This window comes from Lampetra fluviatilis, unplaced genomic scaffold (genome assembly GCF_964198595.1).
Source record: "Lampetra fluviatilis unplaced genomic scaffold, kcLamFluv1.1 SCAFFOLD_582, whole genome shotgun sequence".
Taxonomy (NCBI): domain Eukaryota; kingdom Metazoa; phylum Chordata; class Hyperoartia; order Petromyzontiformes; family Petromyzontidae; genus Lampetra; species Lampetra fluviatilis.
In genome coordinates, this window is record NW_027620470.1 from 17,171 (window position 1) to 35,717 (window position 18,547).

Genomic DNA, 18,547 nt, shown 5'->3' on the forward strand with positions numbered 1-18,547 from the left:
CCGTCCCCCCTCCCTCTCGCAAAGCCGTCGCGTGGTGACGTCACCACGCCGTCTCTCTCCCTCTCGGATCGGACTTCGCATGCGATGTAGGGGGAGAGAGAGGGAGGGGGGGGACGGCGTGGTGACGTCACCACGCGAGGGCTTTGCGTGGTGACGTCACCCCGCAACGCAGCTCGCAAAGCCCTCGCGTGGTGACGTCACCACGCCGTCCCCCCTCCCTCTCGGATCGGACTTTGCACGCTGTGGTGGAGAGGGAGGGGACGGCGTGGTGACGTCACCACTACTCCCCCCCCCCACTCCCCCCCCTACGACCCCCACCCCCCACTTCCCCCCCACCCCCTCACCCCGACGTTGCCATGGCAACGGCTGTCAGGTCGAGGTGTCAACTCGGCCAGGACGGGCCGAGTCCTATAGCTCTCTCCACTGCTGGATGATGACGCCCAACCCCGTGTCCCGTGTGGCTCTCATCTCACCTTTCATCTCTCCTCTCATCTCTCCTCTCATCTCTCTAACGAATTAAACTAAACAGGAGATTTTTTTTTTATTTTGTTTAATTTACCTCAGCGGTGACACACACAAAAAAAATAAAGTTGTTTTTTTCGAGTAATAATTTTACAATTCTATAGAAGTTAAAACTTTTTTCTTTAAACAAACAAACTAAAATAATGCCGACATGTGCGAGACGCCGGGAGGATTAGCAACGAGGGAAGAAGAACTCCAACTCTCCGAAGCGTTCGCTCTCCTACAGAGGCCTGCCACCGAGGATGAAGCCTACGCTCTTGCCTACTTCGCCTGCCGCTCGCTGGCGCGGGGACGCCGGCCGACGCCGCCGCCGGCCACGGGGTCACCCCCGGTCGCCTCGGAGTCGGACATCAGCGGCGGCGGCGGCGATGTCCGCTTCGTTCTGCAGGCCCGGGGTGGGCTCCGTGTGGAGTGCGGAGGTGAGGGTCAGGGTCAGGGTCGGGGTGGTTTGGCGTGTGGCTTGCTGGGTTCGTGAGGTCCGTCTTTCTCGTTTGCCTGTGGTGGTGGTGGCGGTGTTGACGTTGGCACAGTAGGGGGCAAAGGTGGTGCATCAGCCAGTCATCTCGGTCATCTCGGTCAGTCGACCCGTGGCACCTGCTGGGTCTGCCCCGTGACCTCTTCCTGCCAGCGGGCGTTCGACACTTCACGTGGCAGCCTCAAGGTGCACATGGCCTGGCACAAGCGTTGTGGTGACGTCACCGCCACTTAGTGGCGAATGGCGGTTGTTGTTGTTGTTGGTGTTGACGTTCATTTGATGGGTGCCATCGTCAATGACTCACTCCAGCCGGGTCGTCTACCCCGTTAGCTCCAGCACCAGGCTCCCCACTAGCACCCTTATCGGTGCCTCTACCTTGTTGCAGAGAAATTCAGACACTACGCTACTATACGCTACACTATACACTACACTACTTTACGCTACATTATGCACTACACTGCTTTACACTACACTACTATACACTACACTATACGCTACACTTTACACTACACTGCTTTACGCTACACTATACACTACACTATACACTACACTATGCACTACACTATGCACGGCACTATACACTGCTATACACTATACACTACACTATACACTATACACTGCACTATACACTATACACTGCACTATACACTACACTATACACTATTGTACACTACACTATACACTACACTGTACATTATACACTGCACTACTATACACTACACACTACACTATACACTACTTTACGCTACACTATGCACCACACTGCTTTACGCTACACTATACATTACACTATGCACTACACTATACACTACACTGTTATACACTACTATATACTACACTATACACTACACTATACACTACACTATGCACCACACTACTATACACTACACTACTATACACTACACTATGCACTACACTATACACTATACACTACACTATACACTACACTATACACTACACTATGCACTACACTATACACTACACTGTTATACACTACTATATACTACACTATACACTACACTATACACTACACTATGCACCACACTACTATACACTACACTATGCACTACACTATACACTATACACTACACTATACACTACACTATACACTACACTATGCACTACACTATACACTACACTGTTATACACTACTATATACTACACTATACACTACACTATACACTACACTATGCACCACACTACTATACACTACACTACTATACACTACACTATGCACTACACTATACACTATACACTACACTATACACTACTTTACACTACACTATACACTACACTACTTTACGCTACACTATGCACTACACTGCTTTACACTACACTATACACTACACTATGCACTACACTACTTGAAGCTACACTATACATTACACTACTATATGCTACACTACTATACACTACACTATACACTACACTTTACATTACACTACTATACGCTACACTTTACACTACACTACTTTACACTACACTACTTTACACTACACTATGCACTACACTGCTTTACACTACACTTTATACTACACTACTATACGCTACACTACTATACACTACACTATATACTACTATACACTACACTGTACACTACACTATACACTAAACTGCACACTACACTGCTATACACTACACTATACACTACACTATACACTCCACTATTACACAATACACTACACTACTATATACTACACTATACACTACATGATACACTACACTATACCATACCTGTCAACCCCTTATCAGTGCCTACCTTATGTGTGCTTGTACGTATGTTGAATTGATATCTTTCGTTAGGGAGCGGTGGTGTAGCGGTTAGCGCCGTACTACGAACCTGGCGACTCACATTTATTTTCCTGCTCTGACATAGCCGTGTTAACCCATACGGTTTACCCCGTCACTCGCCCACTCACCCATTCACTCACCCACTCACCGATTCACTCGCTTACTCACCCATTCACTCACCCACTCACCCATTCACTCGCCCATTCACTCACCCATTCACTCGCCCACCCATTCACCCAGTCACCCAGTTACTCGCCCACTCACCCATTCACTCGCCCACTCACCCATTCACTCGCGCACTCACCCAGTCACTTGCCCACTCACCCATTCACTCGCCCACTCACCCATTCACTCGCCCATTCACTCACCCATTCACTCGCCCACCCATTCACCCAGTCACTCGCCCACTCACCCATTCACTCGCCCACTCACCCATTCACTCGCCCATTCACTCACCCATTCACTCGCCCACCCATTCACCCAGTCACTCGCCCACTCACCCATTCACTCGCCCACTCACCCATTCACTCGCTCACTCACCCATTCACTCGCCCACTCACCCATTCACTCACCCATTCACTCGCCCACCCATTCACCCAGTCACTCGCCCACTCACCCATTCACTCGCCCACTCACCCATTCACTCGCGCACTCACCCAGTCACTTGCCCACTCACCCATTCACTCGCCCACTCACCCATTCACTCGTCCACTCACCCATTCACTTGCTCCCTCAGCCATTCACTCACTCACCCATTCACTCGCCCACTCACCCATTCACTCGCACCCTCACTGATTCACTCACCCATTTACTCGCCCACTCACCCATTCACTAGCTCCCTCACCCATTCACTCGCCCACTCACGGATTCACTCGCCCACTCACCCATTCACTCGCCCACTCACTGATTCACTCGCCCACTCAGCCATTCACTCGCCCACTCACCCATTCACTCGCCCACTCACCCATTCACTCGCCCACTCACCCATTCACTCGCCCACTCACCCATTCACTCGCCCACTCACCCATTCACTCGCTCACTCACCCATTCACTCGCCCACTCACCCATTCACTCACCCATTCACTCGCCCACCCATTCACCCAGTCACTCGCCCACTCACCCATTCACTCGCCCACTCACCCATTCACTCGCGCACTCACCCAGTCACTTGCCCACTCACCCATTCACTCGCCCACTCACCCATTCACTCGTCCACTCACCCATTCACTTGCTCCCTCAGCCATTCACTCACTCACCCATTCACTCGCCCACTCACCCATTCACTCGCACCCTCACTGATTCACTCACCCATTTACTCGCCCACTCACCCATTCACTAGCTCCCTCACCCATTCACTCGCCCACTCACGGATTCACTCGCCCACTCACCCATTCACTCGCCCACTCACTGATTCACTCGCCCACTCAGCCATTCACTCGCCCACTCACCCATTCACTCGCCCACTCACCCATTCACTCGCCCACTCACCCATTCACTCGCCCACTCACCCATTCACTCGCCCACTCACCCATTCACTCGCTCACTCACCCATTCACTCGCCCACTCACCCATTCACTCACCCATTCACTCGCCCACCCATTCACCCAGTCACTCGCCCACTCACCCATTCACTCGCCCACTCACCCATTCACTCGCGCACTCACCCAGTCACTTGCCCACTCACCCATTCACTCGCCCACTCACCCATTCACTCGTCCACTCACCCATTCACTTGCTCCCTCAGCCATTCACTCACTCACCCATTCACTCGCCCACTCACCCATTCACTCGCACCCTCACTGATTCACTCACCCATTTACTCGCCCACTCACCCATTCACTAGCTCCCTCACCCATTCACTCGCCCACTCACGGATTCACTCGCCCACTCACCCATTCACTCGCCCACTCACTGATTCACTCGCCCACTCAGCCATTCACTCGCCCACTCACCCATTCACTCGCCCACTCACCCATTCACTCGCCCACTCACCCATTCACTCGCCCACTCACCCATTCACTCGCCCACTCACCCATTCACTCACCCACTCACCCATTCACTCGCCCACTCACCCATTCACTCGCCCACTCACCCATTCACTCGCCCACTCACCCATTCACTCGCCCACTCACCCATTCACTCGCCCACTCACCCATTCACTCGCCCATTCACTCACCCATTCACTCGCCCACCCATTCACCCAGTCACTCGCCCACTCACCCATTCACTCGCCCACTCACCCATTCACTCGCCCACTCACCCATTCACTCGCCCACTCACCCATTCACTCGCCCACTCACCCATTCACTCGCCCATTCACTCACCCATTCACTCGCCCACCCATTCACCCAGTCACTCGCCCACTCACCCATTCACTCGCCCACTCACCCATTCACTCGCCCACTCACCCATTCACTCGCCCACTCACCCATTCACTCGCCCACTCACCCATTCACTCGCCCATTCACTCACCCATTCACTCGCCCACCCATTCACCCAGTCACTCGCCCACTCACCCATTCACTCGCCCACTCACCCATTCACTCGCCCACTCACCCATTCACTCGCCCACTCACCCATTCACTCGCAAACTCACCCACCCAGCCACGAACTCACCGCTAACTCACCCATCGCAGCGTCCATTAGCTACGTACGGTGCGAAAGAAGTTAACGGAATTTTTTTAAAATTATAAATTAAAATAATGTTTGATGCTTATAATCATCGTCGGCAGCCGTGGTCTATCCACTGCTAGATGAAGGCCTCCTTCCGACGTCGTGTTGGTTCATGAGGATTGACCATACTTCACCACGCTGGTCAATGCAGGTTGGTGAAGGGGGATCGGGGGGAGTCCCAGGACCTGTTCTGATATCACAGGTATACTGGCTCTTGGCATGGTAATGTGGAATGTGTGCTGTTGGTTGAAGGCCGCTGACGTAGATGATACGGATGTTTGCCTATGGTGACAATGCATTGACCGTGTTGTAAATCACATCACTCAGCTCTCTATCCCTTCTAGAACATCACTAGAATTCACATCACTCAGCTCTCTGTCCCTTCTAGAACATCACTAGAATTCACATCACTCAGCTCTCTATCCCTTCTAGAACATCACTAGAATTCACATCACTCAGCTCTCTGTCCCTTCTAGAACATCACTAGAATTCACATCACTCAGCTCTCTGTCCCTTCTAGAACATCACTAGAATTCACATCACTCAGCTCTCTATCCCTTCTAGAACATCACTATAATTCACATCACTCAGCTCTCTGTCCCTTCTAGAGCATCACTAGAATTCACATCACTCAGCCCTCTATCCCTTCTAGAACATCACTAGAATTCACATCACTCAGCTCTCTATCCCTTCTAGAACATCACTAGAATTCACATCACTCAGCCCTCTATCCCTTCTAGAACATCACTAGAATTCACATCACTCAGCTCTCTATCCCTTCTAGAACATCACTAGAATTCACATCACCCAGCTCTCTATCCCTTCTAGAACATCACCAGAATTCACATCACTCAGCTCTCTGTCCCTTCTAGAACATCACTAGAATTCACATCACTCAGCTCTCTATCCCTTCTAGAACATCACTAGAATTCACATCACTCAGCTCTCTATACCTTCTAGAACATCACTATGGGTCTCTGTGTGAGTCTATGGTTCTCTGTGTGAGTCTATGGGTCTCTGTGTGAGTCTATGGGTCTCTTTGTGAGTCTATGGGTCTCTTTGTGAGTCTGTGGGTCTCTTTGTGAGTCTATGGGTCTCTGGGTGAGTCTACGGGTCTCTGTGTGAGTCTATGGGTCTCTGTGTGAGTCTATGGATCTCTGTGTGAGTCTATGGGTCTCTGTGTGAGTCTATGGTTCTCTGTGTGAGTCTATGGGTCTCTGTGTGAGTCTATGGGTCTCTGTGTGAGTCTATGGGTCTCTGTTAGTCTATGGGTCTCTGTGTGCGTTTATGGGTCTCTGTGATGAGTCTATGGGTCTCTGTGTGAGTCTATGGGTCTCTGTGCGTGTCTATGGGTCTCTGTGTGAGTCTATGGGTCTATGTGTGAGTCTATGGGTCTCTGTGTGAGTCTATGGGTCTCTGTGTGAGTCTACGGGTCTCTGTGTGTTAGTCGAATGTCAAAGCATAACCTTTATTTAGCTTGCAAATTTATTTTGGCCGGCGAAAAGCGGACATGCAAATAACTACGGTAACTATGGAACACGTGTGCGTGCGAAACCTAAATAAACATAAATGAAAGAAAAGTAAACACAAGCGTAAATAAACAAAACTAAACACACAAAATTACAACTCACGTCAGCAAGGGACATGCCTTGCTCATTAAGTTTGACTGTGCCACGCTCTTCGTTGCAAATCGAGAACCTTGGGGGTTATTTTAGCTTTACTATCGCCACACTTAGGGACCCATTATGAATATATTGAAGCACAAAAGTTAAGTATTTCACAGTAAGCGCAAAAATAGGCACAGTATGAATCAGAGGTCGCAAACGGGTTTTGATTCCTTACCCGTACCCGGCCGCACCAGGGTCGCAAACGGGTACCCGGCCGTACCCGTACCCTACCCCCGTACCTGGCCGGGTACGGGTAGGGTACGGGTATCGGGTACCTGATTGCGACCTCTGTGATGAAGCCACGTTGCAGGCGCGGGTGGGTTGATTCTAGGAACTTGAATTGTGAGAAGAGACAAGACGTTGGGAAATGAGTGACAAACGGCGACTCACCAGTGACTCACGGCCTACCCGTACCCGTCCGCACGGGTACGGGTACCCGGGTACGGGTACCCGACAGACCTGGTTTTCACCTAAGGACGGCTGCTTGCGTTGTGGCCGAAACGTCGTGAGAATTGTATTTTATGAAGTTTTATTTTAATTATTTTATTACTTCCCTTCTACGTGGTGACTTTACCGAAAAAACCAAGAAGATGAATCCCTGCTGCAGTCACGAACAGCTTTAAATCGAAATCTTTCGGTAAAGTCACGTAGAAGGGAAGTAATAAAATAATAAAAATAAAACATCATAAAATATTTTATTGCTTCCCTTCTACGTGACGCCTTTACCGAAAGAACCAAGAAGATGGCAAAATTAGGTTCCAATGGAATAATATTTGTCTCACGTATTTTGCCACCAGCAATGTGCGACGTCCTCACGCGCCCCCCCTTTCCCCGCTTTTCAAATCCCGTTGAACTTTAACCCCCCCCCACCCCCCGCCACCCCCCCCCCCACAGCGGTGTCGCAACGTCCGAGGTTCGATCGGCGGCGGCAACGGCGGTGGTGGTGGCGCCATGCGGGTTGACCCCGTACAGGATAACGAGCCCTTTGGTTTTCGCGACCTTGCGAGGCCGCGTCAAGTTCATTCCCCCGGTGGTGGTGGTGGGGGGTGGGGGGTGGGGGGGGCCCGGGTTCGATTCCCACTCCGCAGACGCTAACACCGGCGGCGATGATTTGAACCGGTCCTGGGACTCCCCGCCCCTAGGTCCACTCAGCCTCGAATGAGTTCCCGGTGCGGTGTGGGGAGACTGACGTGGCCGGGTGTGATGCTGGACAACTTCAACTCCCCTCATGTTGCCATTTATCGTGAAGATTCCGTCACAGTTCCTAAGATCACTGTTTCATGGCTTTGTTTTGGTGATTTGGAAAAGTGTATTGATATTTTTAGGTTTTTCCGGTAAAGTCACGTAGGTAAAAAATTAAAATTAGTGAAAGTTAAATAAAAATATTAATAAAAAGTGTGCCGTACTTGGCCCTTCCTCCCTCTCCAACCATTATTTATACGGAGTGGTAGCTCTTGCAATCTCTCATTTACTTGATACAGCTGTCGTGGCTGTGACGGTTCCACCTGAAGACGGAAGCTTGTGTTGCCTCCTAAACGTCGTGATTTTTATTTTATTTTACTTTTATTAATTTTAATTTTTTTCCTACATGGTGACTTTACCGATTAACCTAAGCATATGAATCCTTGCAGTCACGAAAGCTTCAAATCTAAAAGTGTATTGGTTTGGCCATGTTTGTGTTGTTGTAGTACAGAGTTAGACTCATGGCCTTAATCTAAGTTGTCTTGTGGTTAAATTTTGATTTAAAGCTTTCGTGACTGCAGGGATTCATCTTCTTGGTTCTTTCGGTAAAATCGACAGACCTGTTCTTCACCTGAGGACGGCTGCTTGCGTTGTGGCCGAAACGTCGTGAGAATTGTATTTTATTATGTTTAATTTTTATTATTTTATTATTTCCATTCTACGTGACTTTACCGAAAGAACCAAGAACATGTTTGTGTTGTTGTAGTACAGAGTTAGAGTGATGGCCTTAATCTAAGTTGTCTTGTGGTTGTTGTTGTTGTTTGACTTGCATCCCACTGGGATGTTTGCACACAGCGTTGGTGTGTACACGGTGTTTTTCCTGCAATATTTTGCCGTCTTTTCTTGGATTTTCTGTTTACACTCAGTCACATATTCACTTTAAGATGTTTTGTTGTTCATGTTTTTTTTTTGTTGCGGTTGCACCCCATTCAAGAGCCGAATGGCTCACAGGGCTACACCTAATACATGAACTTGAAGTTGATGTTCCACAGTTGCTGCCTTCATAGGCACCTGATTGCTCACTGCACTTGGCCCAACAGTCTGTCAAGGCTACACGGAGGGCCTTCGTCTTGACGCGCGATGCTGCCCCCAAAATATTTTGGTCAGAGACAACAACAACAACAACAACAATGGTTCTTGTTGTTCTTCTTCTATGAAAAGGTTGTTGACCCCCCCCCACCCCCCGCCGCTAGGTCTATCATTGTTACAGTTCGGGGGTGGGGTGTGGGTCACAATGGCCGTGTCAGATCACAAATGGCCGTGTCAGGTTCATAACAATGGCTGTGTTGGAGACAAAAAATAAAATTAAAAGTTAATGAAAGTAATAATGGAAATGAAATAAAATAATATAATAAAATAATTACTTTCTTTTACTTCCACTATTACTTTCATTAACTTTTAATGTTATGTTTTACCTACATGGTGACTTTACCGGAAAAAACCTTAGAGTATGAATCCTTGCAGTCACGAAAGCTTCAAATCTAGAATGTGTTAGTGACGGTGATCCAGTGACACTGGGAACTTGGGTTCAAGCCCTGGGTCTGGGTGTCTCTCTGTCTCTCTCAGCGGGTTCATAGTGGCCGTGTGAGAGACACTGAGACCTGGGTTCAAGCCCTGGGTCTGGGTGTCTCTCTGTGTGTCTCTCTCAGGGGGTTCATAATGGCTGTGTCAGATGATAATGGCCGTGTCAGATTCATAATTACGGTCAGAGACACTGAGATCCTGGGTTCAGGCACTGGGTCTGGGTGTCTTTCTGTCTCTCTCAGCGGGTTCATAATGGCCGTGTCAGAGACACAGATGACCTGGGTTCAAGCCCTGGGTCTGGGTGTCTTTCTGTCTCTCTCTCTCTCAGGGGGTTCATAATGGCTGTGTCAGATGATAATGGCCGTGTCAGATTCATAATTACGGTCGGAGAGACTGAGATCCTGGGTTCAGGCCCTGGGTCTGGATGTCTCTCTCTCAGGGGGTTCATGATGGCCGTGTCAGAGACACAGATGACCTGGGTTCAAGCCCTGGGTCTGGGTGTCTCTCTGTCTCTCTCAGCGGGTTCATAATGGCCGTGTCAGATCGCATATGGTGGCCGTGTCAGGTTCATACTGGCTGTACGGGTACGGGTTACCCGTTTGCGACCCTGGTGCGGCCGGGTACGGGTACGGGTAGACCGTGAGTCACTGGTGAGTCACCGTTTGTCACTCATTTCGGGTAGGGTACGGGTACGGGTAGCGTACGGGTACCCATACCCGGCCGGGTACGGGTACCCGATTGCGAGCCTGGTGCGGCCGGGTACGGGTACGGGTAGGCCGTGAGTCACTGGTGAGTCACCGTGATTGTCACTCATTTCCCAACGTCTTGTCTCTTCTCACAATTCAAGTTCCTAGAATCAACCCACCCGCGCCTGCAACGTGGCTTCATCCCAGAGGTCGCAATCAGGTACCCGTACCCGTACATGATATCCGGCCGGGTATGGGTAGCCGGGTAGGGTACGGGTACGGCCGGGTACGGGTACGGGTACCCGTTTGCGACCCTGGTGCGGCCGGGTACGGGTACGGGTATGGGGGGTAAGGAATCAAAACCCGTTTGCGACCTCGGGAGCCAAGTGACGTGCCTCACCACGGGACCCGCAGTCCACTCGTTCGCCACGTCGCTTGCCGACCCCACACACCCCCCCCCCCACCCCGCCCCCCCCTTAGCCAGACCTCCTCGGTGAAGGGCAGCGGTGCGATTGAAGGCTCCAATTCTTCACCTGCGTTCACAAGTGGCCCTTGCAAATGTGTTCCACACGTAGGTTTTTATTCGTTTCATCTCTCTCTCTCTCCAAGCCTCCACTCTCAGCTTCTTTAAATAACCCGCACCCCAGAGGTCGCAAACGGGTTTTGATTCCTTACCCGTACTCGTACCCTACCCGATACCTGGCCGGGTATCGGGTAGGGTACGGGTATCGGGTACCCGATTGCGACCTCTGGGATGAAGCCATGTTGCAGGCGCGGGTGGGTTGATTCTAGGAACTTGAATTGTGAGAAGAGACAAGACGTTGGGAAATGAGTGACAAACGGTGACTCACCAGTGACTCACGGCCTACCCGTACCCGGCCGCACCAGGGTCGCAAACGGGTACCCAGCTAGCCGTACCCGGCCGGGTACGGCTAGCTGGGTATCGGGTAGGGTACGGGTATCGGGTACCCGGTTGCGACCTCTGCCCTCTGGGCAGCGCTCCCCCATAGTTGCACTCACGTGTCCCCCCCCCCCACCCACCGTTGCCCTCGCACATGGGGCAGGGTGTGAACTTGTCATCACGGTTTGTATCGGGAGGGTGAACGTCATCAGCCGCAGCGTCTTTCACCACACGGCGATCATCACCGGGGCGTTCACGGTGGCTGTGAGATGTTGACGACCTCGCCTGGTACGCAGGAGGTCGTGGGTTCGATCCCCACCCTGACGCCTGCTGCTGCTGTATATTTGGGGTCTGTGTCTCTCTCTCTCTCTCATCATCATTATCATCGCAGTGGCTAGGAGATGTTGACTACCTCGCCTGGTATACAGGAGGTCGTGGGTTCGATCCCGACCCTGACAATGCCTGCTGCTGTATATCTCATCATCATCATCACGGTGGCTGTGAGATGTTAACTACCTCGCCTGGTATACAGGAGGTCGTGGGTTCGATCCCGACCCTGACGATGCCTGCTGCTGTATATCTCATCATCATCATCACGGTGGCTGTGAGATGTTAACTACCTCGCCTGGTATACAGGAGGTCGTGGGTTCGATCCCGACCCTGACAATGCCTGCTGCTGTATATCTCATCATCATCATCATGGTGGCTGTGAGATGTTAACTACCTCGCCTGGTATGCAGGAGGTCGTGGGTTCGATCCCGACCCTGACGATGCCTGCTGCTGTATATTTGGAGTATATCTGCATTTCCCATAAATATGCTAAATTCCTCTTGATATGCAAATTATTTTGTCAAGACGGTCTTCGCCCCTCCATCCCAGCATAAATAGTCGCTCCAAGCCTGGGGCGTGTCATTCAGACTCTGCCTTCTCGACAGACCTGTTCTCCACCTGAAGACGGCTGCTTGCGTTGTGGCCGAAACGTCGTGAGAATTGTATTTTATGAAGTTTTATTTTTATTATTTTATTATTTTCCTTCTACGTGACGACTTTACCGAAAGAACCAAGAAGATGAATCCCTGCAGTCACGAAAGCTTTAAATCGAAACAATAGAAATAGTTTATAGTTTTTACCAATAAAAACTATAAACCACACACAAACAGCATCATGACCATGTACAGCTTTATTATCATGCACAGCTTTACTAGCATACAGTATCACCACACACACTACCATCACCCCACAGTACCATCACCACACAGCATCGTTACCATGTAGTGTTTTTGCCAAATAGCATCATAACAACTAGAATCATCGCCATACACACAGCATCATCACCACAGCATCATCACCACAGCATCATCATCACAGCATCATCATCAACATACACACAGAATCACCACCACACACAGAATCACCACCACCACCACCACACACAGAATCACCACCACCACCACACACAGAATCACCACCACCACCACCACACACAGAATCACCACCACCACCACACACAGAATCACCACCACCACACACAGAATCACCACCACCACCACACACAGAATCACCACCACCACCACACACAGAATCACCACCACCACCACACAGAATTACCACCACCACCACCACCACACAGAATCACCACCACACACAGAATTACCACACACACAGAATCACCACCACCACACACAGAATCACCACCACACACAGAATCACCACACACACACAGAATCACCACCACCACCACCACACACAGAATCACCACCACCACACACAGAATCACCACCACACACAGAATCACCACCACACAGAATCACCACCACACACAGAATCACCACCACCACACACAGAATCACCACCACACACAGAATCACCACCACCACACACAGAATCACCACCACACACAGAATCACCACACACACACACAGAATCACCACCACACACAGAATCACCACCACCACACACAGAATTACCACCACCACCACACAGAATCACCACCACACACAGAATTACCACACACACAGAATCACCACCACCACACACAGAATCACCACCACACACAGAATCACCACACACACAGAATCACCACCACCACTACACACAGAATCACCACCACACACAGAATCACCACCACCACACACAGAATCACCACCACCACTACACACAGAATCACCACCACACACAGAATCACCACCACCACTGCACACAGAATCACCACCACACACAGAATCACCACCACCACACACAGAATCACCACACACACACAGAATCACCACCACCACACAGAATCACCACCACACACAGAATCACCACCACCACACACAGAATCACCACACACACACAGAATCACCACCACCACACAGAATCACCACCACCACACACAGAATCACCACACACACACAGAATCACCACCACACACAGAATCACCACCACACACAGAATCACCACCACCACACACAGAATCACCACACACACACAGAATCACCACCACCACACAGAATCACCACCACCACACACAGAATCACCACCACCACCACACAGAATCACCACCACCACACACAGAATCACCACCACCACCACACACAGAATCACCACCACCACCACACACAGAATCACCACCACCACACACACACAGAATCACCACACACAGAATCACCACCACCACTACACACAGAATCACCACCACACACAGAATCACCACCACCACTACACACAGAATCACCACCACACACAGAATCACTACACACAGAATCACCACCACACACAGAATCACCACCACACACAGAATCACCACCACCACCACACACAGAATCACCACCACACACAGAATCACCACACACACACAGAATCACCACCACCAGACACAGAATCACCACCACACACAGAATCACCACCACCACACACAGAATCACCACCACCACCACACACAGAATCACCACCACCACCACCACACACTGAATCACCACCACACACAGAATCACCACCACCACCACACACAGAATCACCACCACACACAGAATCACCACCACCACCACACACAGAATCACCACCACACACAGAATCACCACCACCACACACAGAATCACCACCACCACACACAGAATCACCACCACACACAGAATCACTACCACCACACACAGAATCACCACCACACACAGAATCACCACCACCACCACACACAGAATCACTACCACCACACAAAGCATCATCACCACCACCACCACACAGAATCACCACACACAGCAGAATCACCACCACACACACAATCACCATCACCACCACCACCGCACAGAATCACCACCACCACACACAGCAGAATCACCAACCACAGTAGTCAACAATTGGACCCACTCCTCCCTCCCTCGCTGCCACCCAGTGGCAGCTGTCCCTGTGCCTCACAGCACTTGCCCTACAGCCTGTCTCTGGGTGACACAGCACTTGCCCTACAGCCTGTCCCTGTGTGACACAGCACTTGCCCTGCAGCCTGTCCCTGTGTGACACAGCACTTGCCCTGCAGACTGTCCCTGGGTGACACAGCACTTGCCCTACAGCCTGCCCCTGTGTGACACAGCACTTGCCCTACAGCCTGTCCCTGTGTGACACAGCACTTGCCCTACAGCCTGTCCCTGTGTGACACAGCACTTGCCCTGCAGCCTGCCCCTGTGTGACACAGCACTTGCCCTACAGCCTGTCCCTGTGTGACACAGCACTTGCCCTACAGCCTGTCCCTGTGTGACTCAGCACTTGCCCTACAGCCTGTCCCTGTGTGACTCAGCACTTGCCCTACAGCCTGTCCCTGTGTGACTCAGCACTTGCCCTACAGCCTGTCCCTGTGTGACTCAGCACTTGCCCTACAGCCTGTCCCTGTGTGACACAGCACTTGCCCTACAGCCTGTCCCTGTGTGACACAGCACTTGCCCTACAGCCTGTCCCTGTGTGACTCAGCACTTGCCCTACAGCCTGTCCCTGTGTGACACAGCACTTGCCCTACAGCCTGTCCCTGTGTGACTCAGCACTTGCCCTACAGCCTGTCCCTGTGTCTCACAGCACTTGCCCTACAGCCTGTCCCGGTGTGACACTGCACTTGCCCTACAGCCTGTCTCTGGGTGACACAGCACTTGCCCTACAGCCTGTCTCTGGGTGACACAGCACTTGCCCTACAGCCTGTCCCTGTGTGACACAGCACTTGCCCTACAGCCTGTCCCTGTGTGACACAGCACTTGCCCTACAGCCTGTCCCTGTGTGACACTGCACTTGCCCTACAGCCTGCCCCTGTGTGACACTGCACTTGCCCTACAGCCTGTCTCTGGGTGACACAGCACTTGCCCTACAGCCTGCCCCTGGGTGACACAGCACTTGCCCTACAGCCTGTCCCTGTGTGACACTGCACTTGCCCTACAGCCTGCCCCTGGGTGACACAGCACTTGCCCTACAGAATGTCCCTGTGTGACACAGCACTTGCCCTACAGCCTGTCCCTGGGTGACACAGCACTTGCCCTACAGCCTGTCCCTGGGTGACACAGCACTTGCCCTACAGCCTGTCCCTGTGTGACACAGCACTTGCCCTACAGCCTGTCCCTGTGTGACACAGCACTTGCCCTACAGCCTGTCCCTGTGTGACACAGCACTTGCCCTACAGCCTGTCCCTGGGTGACACAGCACTTGCCCTACAGCCTGTCCCTGTGTGACACAGCACTTGCCCTACAGCCTGTCCCTGGGTGACACAGCACTTGCCCTACAGCCTGTCCCTGGGTGACACAGCACTTGCCCTGCAGCCTGTCCCTGGGTGACACAGCACTTGCCCTACAGCCTGTCCCTGTGTGACACAGCACTTGCCCTGCAGCCTGTCCCTGGGTGATACAGCACTTGCCCTACAGCCTGTCCCTGTGTGACACAGCACTTGCCCTACAGTCTGTCTCTGGGTGACACAGCACTTGCCCTACAGCCTGTCCCTGTGTGACACAGCACTTGCCCTACAGCCTGTCCCTGTGTCTCACAGCTCTTGCCCTACAGCCTGTCCCTGTGTGACACAGCACTTGCCCTACAGCCTGTCCCTGTGTGACACAGCACTTGCCCTACAACCTGTCCCTGTGTGACACAGCACTTGCCCTACAGCCTGTCCCTGTGTGACACAGCACTTGCCCTACAACCTGTCTCTGTGTCTCACAGCACTTGCCCTACAACCTGTCCCTGTGTGACACAGCACTTGCCCTACAGCCTGTCCCTGTGTGACACAGCTCTTGCCCTACAGCCTGTCCCTGTGTGACACAGCACTTGCCCTACAGCCTGTCCCTGTGTCTCACAGCTCTTGCCCTACAGCCTGTCCCTGTGTGACACAGCACTTGCCCTACAGCCTGTCCCTGTGTGACACAGCACTTGCCCTGCAGCCTGTCCCTGTGTGACACAGCACTTGCCCTACAGCCTGTCCCTGTGTGACACAGCACTTGCCCTACAGCCTGCCCCTGGGTGACACAGCACTTGCGCTACAGCCTGCCCCTGGGTGACACAGCACTTGCCCTACAGCCTGTCCCTGGGTGACACAGCACTTGCCCTACAGCCTGTCTCTGTGTGACACAGCACTTGCCCTACAGCCTGCCCCTGTGTGACACAGCACTTGCCCTACAGCCTGTCCCTGGGTGACACAGCACTTGCCCTGCAGCCTGCCCCTGTGTCTCACAGCACTTGCCCTACAGCCTGTCTCTGGGTGACACAGCACTTGCCCTACAGCCTGTCTCTGGGTGACACAGCACTTGCCCTACAGCCTGTCCCTGTGCCTCACAGCACTTGCCCTACAGCCTGTCTCTGGGTGACACAGCACTTGCCCTACAGCCTGTCCCTGTGTGACACAGCACTTGCCCTGCAGCCTGTCCCTGGGTGACACAGCACTTGCCCTACAGCCTGTCCCTGTGTGACACAGCACTTGCCCTACAGTCTGTCTCTGGGTGACACAGCACTTGCCCTACAGCCTGTCCCTGTGTGACACAGCACTTGCCCTACAGCCTGTCCCTGTGTCTCACAGCTCTTGCCCTACAGCCTGTCCCTGTGTGACACAGCACTTGCCCTACAGCCTGTCCCTGTGTGACACAGCACTTGCCCTACAACCTGTCCCTGTGTGACACAGCACTTGCCCTACAGCCTGTCCCTGTGTGACACAGCACTTGCCCTACAACCTGTCTCTGTGTCTCACAGCACTTGCCCTACAACCTGTCCCTGTGTGACACAGCACTTGCCCTACAGCCTGTCCCTGTGTGACACAGCTCTTGCCCTACAGCCTGTCCCTGTGTGACACAGCACTTGCCCTACAGCCTGTCCCTGTGTCTCACAGCTCTTGCCCTACAGCCTGTCCCTGTGTGACACAGCACTTGCCCTACAGCCTGTCCCTGTGTGACACAGCACTTGCCCTGCAGCCTGTACCTGTGTGACACAGCACTTGCCCTACAGCCTGTCCCTGTGTGACACAGCACTTGCCCTACAGCCTGCCCCTGGGTGACACAGCACTTGCGCTACAGCCTGCCCCTGGGTGACACAGCACTTGCCCTACAGCCTGTCCCTGGGTGACACAGCACTTGCCCTACAGCCTGTCTCTGTGTGACACAGCACTTGCCCTACAGCCTGCCCCTGTGTGACACAGCACTTGCCCTACAGCCTGTCCCTGGGTGACACAGCACTTGCCCTGCAGCCTGCCCCTGTGTCTCACAGCACTTGCCCTACAGCCTGTCTCTGGGTGACACAGCACTTGCCCTACAGCCTGTCTCTGGGTGACACAGCACTTGCCCTACAGCCTGTCCCTGTGCCTCACAGCACTTGCCCTACAGCCTGTCTCTGGGTGACACAGCACTTGCCCTACAGCCTGTCCCTGTGTGACACAGCACTTGCCCTACAGCCTGTCCCTGTGTGACACAGCACTTGCCCTACAGCCTGTTCCTGTGTGACACAGCACTTGCCCTACAGCCTGGCTCTGTGTGACACAGCACTTGCCCTGCAGCCTGTCCCTGTGTGACACAGCACTTGCCCTACAGCCTGTCCCTGTGTGACACAGCACTTGCCCTGCATCCTGTCCCTGTGTCACAGC

At 52.3% G+C, this 18,547-nt stretch overlaps 1 protein-coding gene across 1 annotated transcript in view; it reads left to right on the forward strand.

Annotated features, from left to right (window-relative positions):
• The first annotated feature begins 345 nt into the window (after positions 1-345).
• LOC144953960 (protein spire homolog 2-like) overlaps positions 346-18,547 on the forward strand; it is a 35,754-nt gene continuing 17,552 nt past the window's right edge. Inside the window, exon 1 of the mRNA XM_078884555.1 lies at positions 346-941. Coding sequence (XP_078740681.1) covers positions 674-941 — 268 coding nt within the window. The 5' untranslated portion in view covers positions 346-673. The remainder of the gene's footprint in view (positions 942-18,547) is intronic.